Below are 14816 nucleotides of genomic sequence, written 5' to 3' on the forward strand. Positions count from 1 at the left end.
AAGAAAGCCATGCGGCAAACCGAGACGCATCTCCAAATGGCGAGCCCCGTCAAGATCGCGCCGAGGTCTGCTCAACTTATGCGCCTTCTGCGTCACATGGCAAAATCTGAGATCGCGAAATTGGGGCGGCTAACAAGCGAGCCTCTCCTTGTCCCCTCTAAGCAGGCGCGCGCGTGTGTGCGTGCGTGCTTGTCAGTGGATGAGCGAGAGCGCCTTGGCCTGACACGTCTTTGGTCCATCTGAATCTCGGCAAGTCACAAGCGATGAACCCCCTCGCCATCAGCCTTGCAACGTCCCCTTTGTTTGAGAGCTGTGATAAGGGCTTGCGATCGCATCCGCTGGCAAGAGCACCTACTTCCATCACGGAAGAAACCTTTGTGCGGTCAGCGTGGTTCTAGTTGGAGAGGAGGAGGGTGCGCACCAAGGCCTTCTGCTACCTATGCAGATCGCATCTTCCATCGCGTTATATTTCCTTCGCGTCGCATAAGGATCTAAATTTCAAGATCCGCTGTGTACTACAACTGTATCATGTGTGTTGTGTTCCCACACGAGGCGCTCGCTGTCAATCCACATTTTCGTGCGGTGACCACGATGCTTGGCCATGCCGTCCGTCAGATGGACGCATCGCGTCTGCGCAGCCTGTCAGTTTCCACAAACACAGAAGAGCAGGCCGCGATGTCGAGTTCGAACAGGCTGCAGCTTACCTTTTGGGTTCGCTATGTCGGACCATTGCGTCGGTCGGCAGGAACCTTACCCTCCGTGGCTGCAACTTTGGCTGCCAAGATGGCAGCAGCTCGCGATGCATATGGAATGAAAGCAAAGCTGAGAGCCCCACCAACTTTCTACCATGACCTTCAGCAGCTTCCAAACTTGCGTCTCAATCAGGTCCCAGGTGAGAACGTGGCTCGGGTCGTTGCAGCAAGCCCTGCCAAGACGTAGGCACAGCGTATCGTTCAGCAATATAGCAAAAGCGACCAACAGAGCAAAAGGCAGCATCACGGACATCGACACTCGAGGGTGGAACGATCGCGTGTTCGACTGCTCGAGCTGTCACGTCTCTCGATCTTTGGTACAGTGTATGCAGCGGATAAGCGCCCCCCTTTGTGCTGGAATCTGGCCATGTCGGCTCAGCTTGGCCGGCTCAGTCGCAGCCTCACCCCAATTGGACCTAGAGGACGAGGGAAGCCCCTTGCTGATTTTATGAGCAACCAGACAGCCTCGTCTAAACGCCTGCTGCTGCTTTGCCGCGTTGCTCCCCTTCGGCTGAGGATGCAATCTGCGAGGAAATTCGCGGCTCGACGTGACCTTCGGATGAGCCAGACGGCCAGGTAGCCTCCCTCGTTTCTGAATGTATTTTCTTAAAAAGATTAATAACCACGTCCACCGCCCCGCCCCGCTCTTGCAGGCTTTTGGTAGGCAGCCAAGTCAAGAATCCCAACACGCCAGCCGCTCTGCATAGGATCTGGTGATTATTGAGAGAGAGAGCCACTGTCGCAGGCTGCAGGCTGCAATCTATTTTTCACAAAGTGGCTGTCGCTGCCGCACCCGCCCTCCTCAGCCGGGCAATTGAGCATCCGCACGCAACACACTCGCCTCTCTCAGCCCACACGGACTTTACCACAGCAACGCACGCACTGCACAACGCACAAGTCACAGTCACGCTCACGATTTGGTTGACATCGCTTGTTCGACACATTTCACCTCTTCGCTCTGGCTTGTGCTCGTGCATGTTGCTCACACCATCGTTCTGGTTCGTCTGCTTCGACCTTACACCACCATCTCGACCACAGTCTGCTCGTCTCACGCTCGTTCCCCGTCCAGCTTGAAGCGCTTTCTGATCAAAACGACCAGGTTCACACCCGCATTCGCTCGGGTCTCGCCTCCCATCTACGCAAGCGCTCGGTCCTTTCGACACCTCGACTATCGGACCGCTTGAGTCTTTATCACGATCTCGCTCAACCGCTTCGTCTAATCCTCGGTCTGCCGTCGCCTCATCCGCACGCTCACTGGCACGTCTTTTCACTCTCCCTCAAGATTGACCGCCACGCTTGCACTCCTGTTCTCAGCATTCACCTCACCCGGCGCATTTCTTCGGCCTCGACTTTGGTCTCTGACGCAGTTACTGGCTGTCGCCATCCTTTCGCTTGCTCGGTCAAAGCATTCAGCTTCCGCTCCGCATTGGCTCCGTCCGCGACCGGCCATTCTTTTTGGTTGCACTTCAGATCCGCAGGCCTGTTCGATTCCACTTGCTACCGCCAACACAAACCCTCTTGCGAGTCCAACAATGCCTTTGCGTTCCATCAGCACTTGAGCAATGGCACAGGTTGCTTCCTCCTCGAAGCTACCTCTTGAGCCCTCGCATCGCGATCTTGTCCTTCGCAACACTCACCTTGCCGGCGACGTGGTCCGCTTGCCAGCCGTCATGCAGGCCGCCTCCTCTTCGAGGTCTCCCGCCGAGGTGGCTTCCGGCTCCTATCACACTTTGGCAGCAGCCACTGCGCATTCATCCAATCCTGCCCCGGCCTCGCTCAGGCCACCAGACCAACAGCAAATGCCCACAACCGCCGCTTCGCTCATGCGCGAAGGCCCAAGAGATTTCACCGTCATCAAGGATGTCGGAGATGGCTCCTTTGGCACCGTCTGCCTCGCGGATTGGAAGAGTCCCCTTCCTAGCGGCACCATGCTCTCCCCCATGCAACATCCCACAACACGTCCAGAATACATCGGAAAGCGTCTCGTCGCCATCAAAAAGATGAAAAAGCCTTTCCCCAGCTGGCAGGAGTGTATGAAACTAAAAGAGCTCAAGTCGCTCCTCACGATACCCCCACATCCCAACCTCATCCCGCTCTACGACGCCTTCCTCATGCCGACGACCAAGGAGCTACACTTCGTCTTCGAGTGCATGGAGGGAAACCTCTACCAGCTCACAAAATCGCGCAAGGGTCGTCCGCTCGCAGCCGGCTTGGTCTCCTCCATCTACGAACAGATCGTACTCGGCTTGGACCACATCCACGAGCACGGCTACTTTCACCGCGATATGAAGCCCGAAAACTTGCTCATCACAACCACAGGTCTCGCCGACTATCCCAACCTCCAGCCTGGTATGGCTCCAGAGAGGGACGTCCTCGTCATTGTCAAGCTTGCCGACTTTGGTCTCGCTCGCGAAACGCTCAGCAAACCCCCCTACACCGAATACGTCTCCACACGCTGGTATCGTGCGCCCGAGGTGCTCCTCCGCTCGCGCGACTACAGCAACCCAGTCGACATGTGGGCCCTCGGCACCATTCTCGCCGAGCTCGTCAACCTCAAGCCCCTCTTTCCCGGCCATAGCGAGGTTGATCAGGTTCTGCAGATCTGCGACGTGCTCGGCGACCCAAGCCACAGCTACGGCCACGACTCGCGCAACAGGCGCAACGGCGGCGGTCCGTGGGACAGAGGCATTCGCATGGCAAGGGCTGTCGGCTTCACGTTTCCCATCCGCAAACCTGTCAAGTTCGCCAGGCTGTTTTCGGATCGTGTCCCGCACAACCTCATCGATTGCATCGAGGATCTCCTCCGCTACGAACCAAAAGCCAGGCTCACCAGCAAAGACTGTATCCAGCACGACTACATGCGCCTCGATGCTCCTCGATTGCGTCCACCGCAAGCCAAACCTCTTGTCAGCGCCACGGCACCCTTGCGTCCTCAGCAGGCTACACCACGTCAGCTTCCACCTTCGCATTCCACGCCGCACTCGTCCAACGTGGACCGTCCACCCTTTGGAGCCGCAGAGTCGAATCTCAAACCGTTGGCCATGCTACGTCACCCCGACGGTTCGCCCATTGTCAAGGTCAACGGCGGCCAGCCTTCGCCAAATCCTGTCGGTGCATCTGGCGCAAACACCACCGGAGGAGCGACACCCGCATCGCCAATGCAGGAGGATGCCGCCGAGGTGCCGTGGGCACCACACGTCGCCACGAGCAGCAGAGTCGTCTCTGTGTCTGGCTATCCTGCCTTCCCGGACTCGGCGTCACTCTACGCAGCCAGCGCTTCCACTCACCATGATGGTTCTGCTTCGCATGCGCCGTCCTCGGATGCAACCATGGTGCTCTCCAATGGCCAAGTGACTGACTCGACGCTCAAGCACGGCGACCCTCGTCATACGCAGGCACTTCAAGCTCATCAATACGAGCAGTACCAACGACAGTATCGCCAGGACGCGAGTTCATCTCAAAATGGGGCCTACGATGCACACGCTGCTGCTGCTGCTGCCTATGATCGCGAGGCTGCGCTCAGAGCCGCGGCATTCGTGCCCTTTGCCGGCGCGTATCCCGCTTCCGCCATGCAGGGCCAGATGCCGGCCGCTGCATCCTCTGGTGAGCTATCGCAGCAAAAGGACGCCAACGCCAGCAGCGAAACCATCGGCTCACGCGATAAGGAGAGGCGTAGGAGCAAAGGCTGGGGTCTCAACATTTCCTCCAAATTCGCAAGCAGCGGCAGTAGCGGCACGCTTGCTGGAAGCGGCAGTGGTGGAGCCACTAACAACGGCGCTCACCAATACGCTCTTGGCAGTCCCGTTACCGGGCGTATGCCTCCCAACGGCATGGCATCTTCCAACGCGCTTCCCAATGGACCCATGCAGGGATCCAAGTTATCGCTCGAGCCGACGCCCGCGCAGCGCATCGCTGCCGAACATTCCAACGCTATATCGGGACCATCGCCAAATGGCGCACCAGCCAAGCCCATCGATTCCAAAAAGGCCAAGAAAGAGGCCGAGAAGGCGGCGCGCGAGGCCGAGAAGGCGAAACGAGAGGCACAACAGAAGGCCGCGCGGGATCGAGCACGGGCGGTCATGCAGAAACGCAACCAGCTACTGTCTTCTTCCAACAGCAAGGATCCCGTCGAATGGCTTTCTGGCGCCAGCCTGCAGGCAGAAGAGCAGTACCGTTCGAGTCCGAGCGAAAAAGCGCGCGGCAAGCAGCCGGCCAACCCCGGCTCTCAGCTGTCACCATCCATGCCCGGCTTTGCCTCTGGAGAGTTTCCTCGTTCGCCGCACCAGCAGCCCATTCACGGTCTCAGCCCCGATTACGGCATGAATCCGAATCCAGCCATTGCCAGCAGCATGGCTTGGCGAGGCGTCGGCGCCGGCGCAGGCAGATACAGTCGATCCACCAAGGCCAGAAGGCGAGAGCATGACGATGACCACTCCATGTCGAGCTTCGAGGACGCCGTCGATCCGCGCAGGGTTTCGATGCAGTCCTACCAGACCGGCGACAGCGATCCTGGGCCGGGTACCGGCCAGCAGGCGCCGCAGGGGCACTACGTACAACGAGCCAGCTCGTCCTCTTCGCTCGCCTCGGCGCCGTCCTTGGTCGACCAACGACGCTTCGCTCCATCTCTCGAGTCGCATCGCAGCTCGGCAGAGACGCGCTCCATCAGCTCGCTCGACCACCAGCTCATCACCAACATGGAGAGGATGACGGCTGCAGAGGCACGTGCGCGTACACCTGGCAACGTATCGCCGGGTCCTGCCCACGTTGTCGGGGCGCGCCAGTCGGTCAGTCGCCAGAGTCGCACCAACAGCCGTGCTTCGTCGACGTCTGCGCACCGTCAGGGATCCGCCTCGCCATTGCACCATGCCAGCGGCATCCCGCGCTTCCATCCCTACTCGCATGGGGGACCCGTGACGCCGTCGACGGGCTACCATCTCAACTATCAGCTGCCACCGCTGCACCAGAGCCTGGCACAACCGGGCGGCCCGCCGCGGAACGAGACGGGAGGCGATGTTTCTGTACCAGCGGCGTTCAGTCCCAACTCGGTGCACGCGCAGCAACATGTGCATCAGCACCACATCAATCCCATCTTCCACGTTGCTGCCGGGAATGGCGGTCACGCCACCACGCTGCCGCCGTTTTCGTCGATCGCCGCGACTATCGATGTTCCCGCCATCGACGAAAAGGCGACGCAGATGTTGTATGCGCAGACGCGGTCCACGGGCCCCATGCCGCAAAGCTGATGCTGGATCCGACGTGTGTTTTTGGTGCTGCTCTCGCGCCTTCATTGCTTCTTCTTTGTTCTTGCATAATCGCGTCGTTTGATGCACCACATACCATCGATGTTTGCCAATACCATCATTTTTTGCATTCCATTGTGCCGCCTGAATTCGCCAAGTGTGACTTGACTAGCTAACAAAGACTTGACGAGGCTCGGGAAGGGAGACAAAGGAGACAAAAAAGCACCTGTCCAAAATCTGAGCTTGAAAAAAGTGTGGTACCAAAAAATGAGGGGAAAAAAAGAAAGGTAGGTAAATCTCCGAATCCGGGAATTGAACCCGGGTCTGCGCCGATTTCTGCGCGGAGAAGCGTCAAACTGAATTGACAAGGCGCCGTCATAGCCACTAAACTAATTCGGACACTTTCATGGGATGTCGAGATGAAGTTGTAAATATATCATGTCTTTTTCAGGCAGAGAAGAAACTTGCAATGTCGAGGTAAGCCTTTTCAGGCGTTGGGTCACTGGATCGTGGAAACACATCAAGGTCACGTTCGTCCAGATGGCTCTCGGCAAGCTTAAAGGGGGTATATTGCCCGTCGAGTCAAAGGTCTACATAGGTGACTCTGTTTCCGACCTGTATGCCGATGCGACTGGCCCAGAGTGGTGGACATTTTCGCAGTTGGTCACCGCACTTTGCTTCGATTTCATCCGCGATGGTGCCGAATCGGTCTTCCAGCGACTCCTCTTCCTTCTCCTTGGAATCTGTCGAAACAGATGGGACGCAGGAAGTGCTGACGTGGAAGCGGGCCTGGTTGTAGTAGGATTTGGCACGAAACGCTCTGCGCAGCTCGGTGCTCAGACCCATCGAAAGCTGGTGGAATTTTTCACGTCCAAATGAAACCTCGAGAACGAGATAGTGCCGCGAAGCGTCGTCGTTGGAAAGGTGAGCGATGCGGGAGAAGGTGAAGGGGAAGCTTGCGATGGTGGTGCGCAGCTTGTGCGCTTGTGCGAGGGCGGTTTTGATGTAGTCGTCGCGTTCGTAGCTTCGAACAGTGAACGGACGAGTCAGGGAGACGTGCAGTCGCTGCGTCGTCGAGGGCGGAGACGAAGTCCTGGCCATTGAGAGCTTAGCAAATTCTTCTGCATCATCAGGTATGGAGCCGTCGCTATTTCGTAGATCGATCACGGAATAGTCTGATCCAAGCTGCTCTTGCAAATGTCGGTGGCAGCGATCGATGCAGCTGTTCAACGATGCATCGATGAGGACCTCGACATAGCAGAAGCAGAGCCACTCTCCGCGAACGATCCTCGCCGAATTGCGATCCGATGGTGCGTCACCGTCATATTGCTGCTGCTCTGAATCTTGCTCGAGCGGAGGCAGCTTCCTCTTTGGTCGAGTCGGAGCAGTGGTCAGCTTCAGCCTGTCGGGGTCGGATGCATCCACATTGGCTTTCGAGCTAGTGGTGGTGGTGGGCAGGTGTGCTGCGGCATTCGACGCATCGTCCGCGTCCGAGTCTGAATCGATGTACTGAGCCAGGCCAGCGAGGGCTCCGCTCATCCTTCAAGGGTTGGCAATCATGTCCTGTTGAGTAATGGCAGTCGAGGAACTGTTGTCAGGGTCCAGTCGTGCTTGTTGTGCATGTCCGTCGACGCAAACGGAATGCTCGACCGACTCCCGAGCAAGGGACCGATCGCGGATGCAGTGGTCCAGATCGTAAAAGCTCACCCCGATTGATCTGAAGCGCCGTTGCCTGTCTCTTGTGCGAACACGAGGTGTGAATTGTAGTCGCATCTCTATTCGAGGCGAAAAATTCCCACGATCTCGTCCAAATTCGCTCTAGAAACCAAGGTTTCGGAACAACCCAACTAGCTGTATACAAAATTTTAAATTCAATTTTGCGACTGACGAGCATTCTCCAAACACTGGCTAATTCCAAGCCAGAACAAAATTCGTGGCTCACCACCGCAGAACGGCGACACACACGCATCGAGGCTGAAGGTTGGAAGAAAGGCGGAATGGCGCGAGGCCAGTGAGGACTCGAGAGAGTGTTGAGGATCAGCAACCGCGGACGAGCGAACGGTGGAATCTGAGAAGCAGGCCAGTCAAGAGAGAGAGAGGGAGAGAGAGGCACAGACAGAGTGAGCAGCCCTAGTCGAGTGTGTTGGCTGCGCAAGGTGCGGTTTGCTGCTAGGTTTAGCTCGTCACCATCCTTTGCTCTTGTTCGCTACCACCAAGAATTCGTCAAGATGGTAAGTGTACCTTCTGCCTTTGGTACGAGCCGACATCGACAGCCAGATCATACGACACCGGTCATCGCCACTGCCGTTGCAGAATCGTATCATGCACCTACACACACCTACGACAACTGCACACCAAATCGTTCGACTCAGAAGACCATCGTTCGCCCAGCATAGCACCCATATTGTCCCCATGATATGGCGAACGCATATCGCACACCAGATCATAGAAAGCACACCGCGGAAGACACTCACCAATCGGTTGTAGACGCTGGACTCTTTGGAATGGAAATGCACTGCTACAACTCGGAGATGGATGGACTCCTTGGCAGCAACTTTGGCAGACAGACGGACTAGATGAAAAGCTCTTCTTTGGCAACATGCAACGCTGTTCTGTAGGCGTTCTTCGGTGGACAAGCTCAGAAGATCTCGCTAGTTGATGCGTTGCCTGACGACAAGGTACTGGCAGCATACTTCTATTCAGTACAGTCGACACTCGAACACATTTACGAAGCATGGGATGCTATCTGACGCGGACGCATCTGACGTAGATCGCATTGAGACGTCCAACATTGTCGACTTTTGTTGCATCAGTCGAGGTTGTTGTGGCATCCGCGACGTCACCTGTCTTGCAGCCACACCACCACACGGAAACCACACAATCCGATCGATACAACACTTCCAATGCTCTGTTCAGCCTGGCAGCATTCAAGAGAACCGACCAGTTGCTATCCAGCTTGTCGACGACATCGACACATAACAGGCCTCGGCACTCTTTATAACAGCAATAGCAGTGGCAGCAGCAGCGGCTCTCGACACTCATCCATGATCTGGCTCAGGCTTGTCCCTCTGGTTCCGCCGCCTCTTGCATCGCTGCAGATTTACTGACTATACTACCCGCCTTGCGCACTCAATTGCGACGCACGATTCCATCCCTGACAGGACTCCACTTCTCCCGTCACCCTCCGAACTCGCAAGTTCATCACCAACCGTCTGCTCCAGAGGAAGCAGATGGTTCTCGATGTCATCCACCCTGCCCGCCCCAACGTCTCCAAGGCTGAGCTCTCGGAGAAGCTCTCGGAGATGTACAAGACGCCCAAGGAGCAGTGCATCGTCTTTGGCATGCGAACCGCCTTTGGTGGTGGACGCTCCACCGGCTTTGCCCTCATCTACGACTCGCGCGACTCGATGAAGTTCGAGCCCAAGCACCGCCTCGTGCGCGTCGGCCTCGCCGAGAAGACCGAGAAGGCTTCGCGAAAGCTGCGCAAGGAGCGCAAGAACCGTGCCAAGAAGGTCCGTGGTGTCAAGAAGACCAAGGCCGGCGAGGCTGCCAAGAAGAAGTAAACTGCCTTTTGGCGATGATGCCCTCTCCAGTATCCTTCTTGTTTTTCCTTCGTCCTCAGTTCTGTTATCTCGTCCTGCAGCAGTCTTGCCTGCAATTCTTCTTTGGACTCGCATCCGAGTGCGCCGCCGCATCAGCATCCTGCGTACAACGCCATTTTGTCGACGAGCTTTTCGCCCCTTCTTTCGAAGTCGGCAACATGTCCAGCGTCGCATGCTCATTTGCATCCACTCGGCAGTCCTTCCCAAAAACCCACACCTCAACTGCATCGGCATTCTCTCTCTACTAACACTACATCCCAAACGCAATTGTACCATCAACACCTCTTTTCTTCGAGAGAGCGACGTTTAGCATTCATGTTTATGAAACAACTTTGTTTGCTAGTTTCCTTCTCTTGTTACCCCCTAAAATAACCCCACCCCCGCGAAATATCGAAAGAAGGCGGTGTCATTTCTCCCAAAACCCGAACGTGTAATGCTGTTTCCGTAAAAGCAGAACTGTGCGGCTCCCGAGGTTGAGACGAGAAAACACGGCGATGTGAAGCTGAGATAGTGAAGGTCGGGTGTCCGAAGCGGAGAGTTGGGAAAGTGACAACCTCGCATAGACTTGAGCGTTGCAGACATTGTAGACGTTCAAAGCAGGCTCACACGGACACGCTCGCAAGAGTCGTCACCGAAGAAACGTCTGGCAAGATGGAATTGATGGGGAGGGAATACTAGTACATGCAAAATGAGACTTGCCGACTTGGGCAAAAGGTAGACCGTTAATGAAGGAGGGGGAATTGAGGTGGGATCATGCTTGTGGCTGGATCGAAGAGCTTGCACTCTTCGCTGACTCAACCGACTCTTGCACATCTCCATCCTCGAAAAGGCTTCCAGTAAGACCTGCTTCAGTAGCAGGTACCGCTTCTCTCACCTGCTTCTGAGCCTCGATGAGGGCCAACCTGCGTTCGTTAAGCACAAACTTGATGCGTGCCATGCTTTTGCGCACCCTGTGATTCTTCCTACCCAAGTTCTGCGACCACATTCTCGCGGCCTGTCTTGCACCCACTCGGTTGAGTTCCTCCCACGCCGTTGCAAGACGGTTCCTCTCCATCAGCAGCACGTACCACAGGGTGTGCAGATCCTTGGAACTCTTGAGACGCAGTTCGCTGGCCAACCACGATCTGCTGTCGGCGGACCTACCGAGATCCGCCTGCGAAACTGCATGCGGTAGTCGGACGTAGAACTTGGAGGCGGAGAGGGAATCCTTGCTCTCCTCCTCGTACGCTGCGGTGCCACCTAGCGCCTTTTCGCTGATCTCGTAGGGACGTGTGCGGAAGAACTGGAGCAGCGGATGGGCGGGATACTGCCTGATCTGTTCGAGCTGTGTTTTCGGTGTCGGTGCGAGGGAAGGCTGTGATTGCGAGGCAGGCTTTGTGGGTAGAGGGACGGGTGCTTGCGAGGCACGAGAGGAGGAGGAGAAGGACCGAGCTGATGTACCGGCTGCAGAAGGCGATGCACGCAACGACTGAGTGAGACGGCCGAGCATGGCCCTTGCTGACGATGACATGTTGGTCGGGCGTCGAATGTGCGAGCTATTCGTGAGGAGGACGACACGGTGATGTGTTGGTTGGACGATGTCGAGGAAAGGGATTGAGAGAGAAGGAATGATGGTCAGCACGTCGGAAGAAGTGCCAAATTTTCGAAAAGGTGCGTCTCGGTCGGCACCGAACGCCAAAGAGACAACAGGCTGAGAAAGCATTTCTGCTTCTGTTGATTTGTCAGACCGCGACAAGTACCCAGCAATTCCAAAGAAAAAAGATTGGAAGGATGCGTTTTGTGTTCGGCAGACACACTGCAATACACTGTTTGACAGCTCCGGACTTTGGGCTCTTCGCCTTTGGACATGAGTGACACCGGTAACCAACATCGCCGGGCTTAGATGGAGGAGCTAAAACGGTACTAACACGGCGAGCGTTGACGAAGAATAGAACAGTATGCATGGAAGCCTGCTCGCTACCTCTCGCAGCAAGGCAACACATTGACAACCACGATAAATGCGATTGACTAGGCGGAGGCGGAGGGCGATCCGGTTGCGTGGTTCCTCGTCTATCTTGACCGAGCTTCAAGGATGTGGGAGGTCAATCGCCCGCTTGGACCATGGAAGCAACCGCGGTCGAAGAAGGAGAAGCTGCGTTGTGCCGCACGGGCTACACCTTTGTTGTTGCACATGGCCACTGCTCTGCTAGAAACAAACAACGGTGCCGTGATTGTCTTGTGATCGACAGGGCATGGCATGCTTCACAGTGAATAACAGGAAACTCGCCGGACACGCACGCCTCAGGTCTGTTTTCACACGCTCGATAGGAGAATAACAGACAAAGGGAGGCACGCGGATGATGGAGCTAGCCTGCTCGATTGTTGCGCAAGCCATTGACGACGCCCAGCGATGGTGCGGACAGGTTGAAAGCGGACGGGCGCATTGCACTTCGTCAGTATCCATTGTCTTTGCATGTCCCTCACCTTGGGGTTTTGAGTTAAGGTCGTCTGAACGGCGGCCTCTTTCAAGGGTTTTCGAGAAGCAGGGACGCATGAGAGAATCTGCAGAAGCGCAATTGTTCTACCGTACCAGCAACCTACACCTTGCTCCGAACAAGGTTTTGTTTGCGCGATGCTTTCCTTGCACTTTGCTTGTTGTCGCCAATAATGCATTTGCCGCTCGGACCGTCGAAGTGCACGCTTCGATTGCCGGAATCGTTCTCGAGTAGGATGCTCTACATCGTTCGATAAAACCTCACACGAGCATCCTTCTCGCGGGGTACCAATGCAAGCTCCTTTGCTGCTCCTGGTCGCCGTTTCCGGAATCGTTGCCAACAGAGGTGCAGCTTTTCAGACGAAGCAAGGTCCCAAAACAGCTAAATCCCTTTTTTATTTATTTGAACCCCCGACACAAGATCCGCCACGACTCAGGTTTGAAACTCCGAAGTGGCTCCGTACCAATCACAATTTAACCGCCCATGTAGCGTCAACCCACAAAAGGGATTGTCGTGTTCTGCGTGCATACGAGCTTGCCTCGCACAAACGCTTTTGCAGGAAAGCCACTTGACACGCTGCCCACGCCACAGGCTGCCAAACGAAACGATATTTCACCTCACTCCTCCCACTCGTGGCGTTGAGTGCCACGCTGGCCAATCCCACGGTCGTCGTAAAGGTTCAATGAAAGGGAAGCTGAGAGAGCCACGTCTCGGACCCAAACCCGGTTCTGTCGGTCTTCATAAGTAGGCTCGAAAAATTTGCAGTATGCTGAGGCCAAAATCCAACCTGATCTGCGAGCTGTCAAAACCAGGCCAGCCGGGAAGAGGTTTGCCACGTTGGGCCGCTTTCGATCTTTGGACGGACTTCAAACTGAGCAGGTCGTCGGGACCTCTCCGAAGCTCATCTGCTTGACCCATCCTTGCAAGGCTCTCATGCCGTTCATCCAAGAGGACAGCCATGAAAGACCTGCGCCACTTTACATCGTTCTACATCTCATCTTATTAATATTTTATGAAAAAATACCATGGATGAATCTGAAGCGCCTGTTGTGTGTGTACGCACGCACGCACGTCGAGGCGGTTCGGATTCCCCGCAGCCGATTCCGTTGGCTAGGCTCGATAAAATCACGGGTCCATCAGGATTGACGACACCTTCAAAGCGTTTCTCTTTGTGTTGCCAATTGCCTCCGGCTACTGTATCCTCCTCTCATCTCACCTTTTCCTTTGCATTGACAACTCTTTCGATACCCGGTTCGACCCAACCATTCAAAAACTTCGATACCCGTCGAGGTCAATCTGCTGCATCTGCCATCTTCGATCCTCTCTATACTTCGGCTGAAGCACGCCCTCGATCTTCTCGGCTTTCTTCCGACTTGCTCAGCAGACTTGTAGCGGCACATCCGAGCGTCTCCAAGTCCAGTAACGGAGCTGACCCGTAGGGCTGTGCTGTGGACAGACGGCCCAGCATCGCTCACGCTTGGCCTGTCGCGCGCTTCCAAGAACCACCAATCCCACCCTACTATCGGCACTGGAACGCATCCGTGCTGCGCAGACTCGTAAACGATGGGCGCTTGCATGTCCGCTGAGCAGACGCAGGCCACGCCCGAATACAAGAAATCAAAAGCGCTCGATCGACAGATCCGAGAAAATGAAAAGACGCTCTCCAGGGAAGTCAAGCTGCTGCTCCTCGGCGCAGGAGAGAGCGGCAAATCCACCATCCTCAAATCGATGCGCATCATCCACCACATCCCCTTCACCCCCGAGGAGCGCGAAAACTTCCGAAGGCTCGTCTTCCTCAACCTCGTCCAGGGCATGAAGACCATCCTCGACGTCATGGAAGAGTGGTCCGTCGACTTCAAAGACGAGTCCAATATCGACCATCTCGGCCTGTTTGTCAAGTATCCGGACGTTTCCGAAGACGAGCCTTTCCCCATCGAGTATCTGGATGCGCTCAAGCGGCTCTGGCTCGACCAAGGGGTTCAGTCGGTCTATCGCAGAGGCAACGAAGCCGCTGTGCCGGACAACATGTCGTACTACTACGCCGACTTGGATCGCCTCTTCGCCCCCACCTACACCCCGTCCGACGACGACATCTTGCGGTGTCGCAACAAGACCACCGGCATCATCGAGACCACCTTCCCGCTCCAAGACCGCTTCTACCGCATCTTTGACGTCGGCGGTCAGAGGTCCGAACGCAAAAAGTGGATCCACTGCTTCGAAAACGTCACCGCCGTGCTCTTCTGCGTCGCGCTCTCCGGCTACGACTCGTGTCTGGTCGAGGACAAGGACTCGAACCAGATGCAGGAGGCGCTCATGCTCTTCGACTCCATCTGCAATTCGAAATGGTTCGTTCGCACTTCCATGATCCTCTTCCTCAACAAGGTCGACGTCTTTCGTCAGAAACTCGCCTATTCCAGCATCAAGCATTACTTCCCAGACTACAACGCGGACGATCAGGATTTCAACGCGGCTAGAAGCTACTTTAAGACGAGGTTTGTCAGGTTGAATCGAAGCCCGACCAAGGAGATCTACCCTAGCTTTACCAATGCGACCGATGTGTCCTTGTTGAAGATCGTCATGGCGAGCGTGACGGATATTATTCTGACGAACAATTTGAGGGATATCGTTCTCTAGCTCGGAATGGTATGCAGACAGTGCTCGGTTCTGCTCCAAAAAATCAGGTGCTCAATCTTCGAACTCTTTTCAGCAAACGCACACACACACACACACACACACACACACACACAC

General features: G+C 55.8%; 7 protein-coding genes and 1 non-coding gene across 8 annotated transcripts; 5 read left to right on the forward strand and 3 right to left on the reverse strand.

The window, feature by feature from the left end:
* Positions 1-675: 675 nt before the first annotated feature.
* On the forward strand, positions 676-1936 carry PHSY_001604 (hypothetical protein; the record flags this gene model as incomplete). Its single annotated transcript, XM_012332232.1, has 3 exons — positions 676-892; positions 1076-1328; positions 1822-1936. The coding sequence occupies 3 exons, from the start codon at positions 676-678 to the stop codon at positions 1934-1936; spliced, it is 585 nt and encodes a 194-aa protein (XP_012187622.1).
* Positions 1937-2551: 615 nt separating this feature from the next.
* On the forward strand, positions 2552-5995 carry PHSY_001605 (likely protein kinase; the record flags this gene model as incomplete). Its single annotated transcript, XM_012332233.1, has 1 exon — positions 2552-5995. One exon carries the CDS (start codon positions 2552-2554, stop codon positions 5993-5995), a length of 3444 nt encoding a protein of 1147 aa, XP_012187623.1.
* Positions 5996-6289: 294 nt separating this feature from the next.
* PHSY_007586 lies at positions 6290-6391 on the reverse strand. The gene has a single exon. It is a non-coding gene; the product is annotated as a tRNA-Asp (tRNA).
* Positions 6392-6574: 183 nt separating this feature from the next.
* On the reverse strand, positions 6575-7531 carry PHSY_001606 (hypothetical protein; the record flags this gene model as incomplete). Its single annotated transcript, XM_012332234.1, has 1 exon — positions 6575-7531. The coding sequence occupies one exon, from the start codon at positions 7529-7531 to the stop codon at positions 6575-6577; it is 957 nt and encodes a 318-aa protein (XP_012187624.1).
* A 1119-nt stretch (positions 7532-8650) lies between these two features.
* PHSY_001607 (hypothetical protein) lies at positions 8651-8971 on the forward strand (the record flags this gene model as incomplete). The annotated part of the gene is made up of 1 exon (XM_012332235.1): positions 8651-8971. The coding sequence occupies one exon, from the start codon at positions 8651-8653 to the stop codon at positions 8969-8971; it is 321 nt and encodes a 106-aa protein (XP_012187625.1).
* A 251-nt stretch (positions 8972-9222) lies between these two features.
* Positions 9223-9555, forward strand: PHSY_001608 (ribosomal protein; the record flags this gene model as incomplete). The annotated part of the gene is made up of 1 exon (XM_012332236.1): positions 9223-9555. One exon carries the CDS (start codon positions 9223-9225, stop codon positions 9553-9555), a length of 333 nt encoding a protein of 110 aa, XP_012187626.1.
* Positions 9556-10345: 790 nt separating this feature from the next.
* PHSY_001609 (likely mitochondrial ribosomal protein) lies at positions 10346-11464 on the reverse strand (the record flags this gene model as incomplete). The annotated part of the gene is made up of 1 exon (XM_012332237.1): positions 10346-11464. The coding sequence occupies one exon, from the start codon at positions 11462-11464 to the stop codon at positions 10346-10348; it is 1119 nt and encodes a 372-aa protein (XP_012187627.1).
* Positions 11465-13631: 2167 nt separating this feature from the next.
* Positions 13632-14702, forward strand: PHSY_001610 (guanine nucleotide-binding protein subunit; the record flags this gene model as incomplete). The annotated part of the gene is made up of 1 exon (XM_012332238.1): positions 13632-14702. One exon carries the CDS (start codon positions 13632-13634, stop codon positions 14700-14702), a length of 1071 nt encoding a protein of 356 aa, XP_012187628.1.
* Positions 14703-14816: the final 114 nt, after the last annotated feature.

The sequence above is a fragment of the Pseudozyma hubeiensis genome (genome assembly GCF_000403515.1).
Source record: "Pseudozyma hubeiensis SY62 DNA, scaffold: PHS19, whole genome shotgun sequence".
Taxonomy (NCBI): domain Eukaryota; kingdom Fungi; phylum Basidiomycota; class Ustilaginomycetes; order Ustilaginales; family Ustilaginaceae; genus Pseudozyma; species Pseudozyma hubeiensis.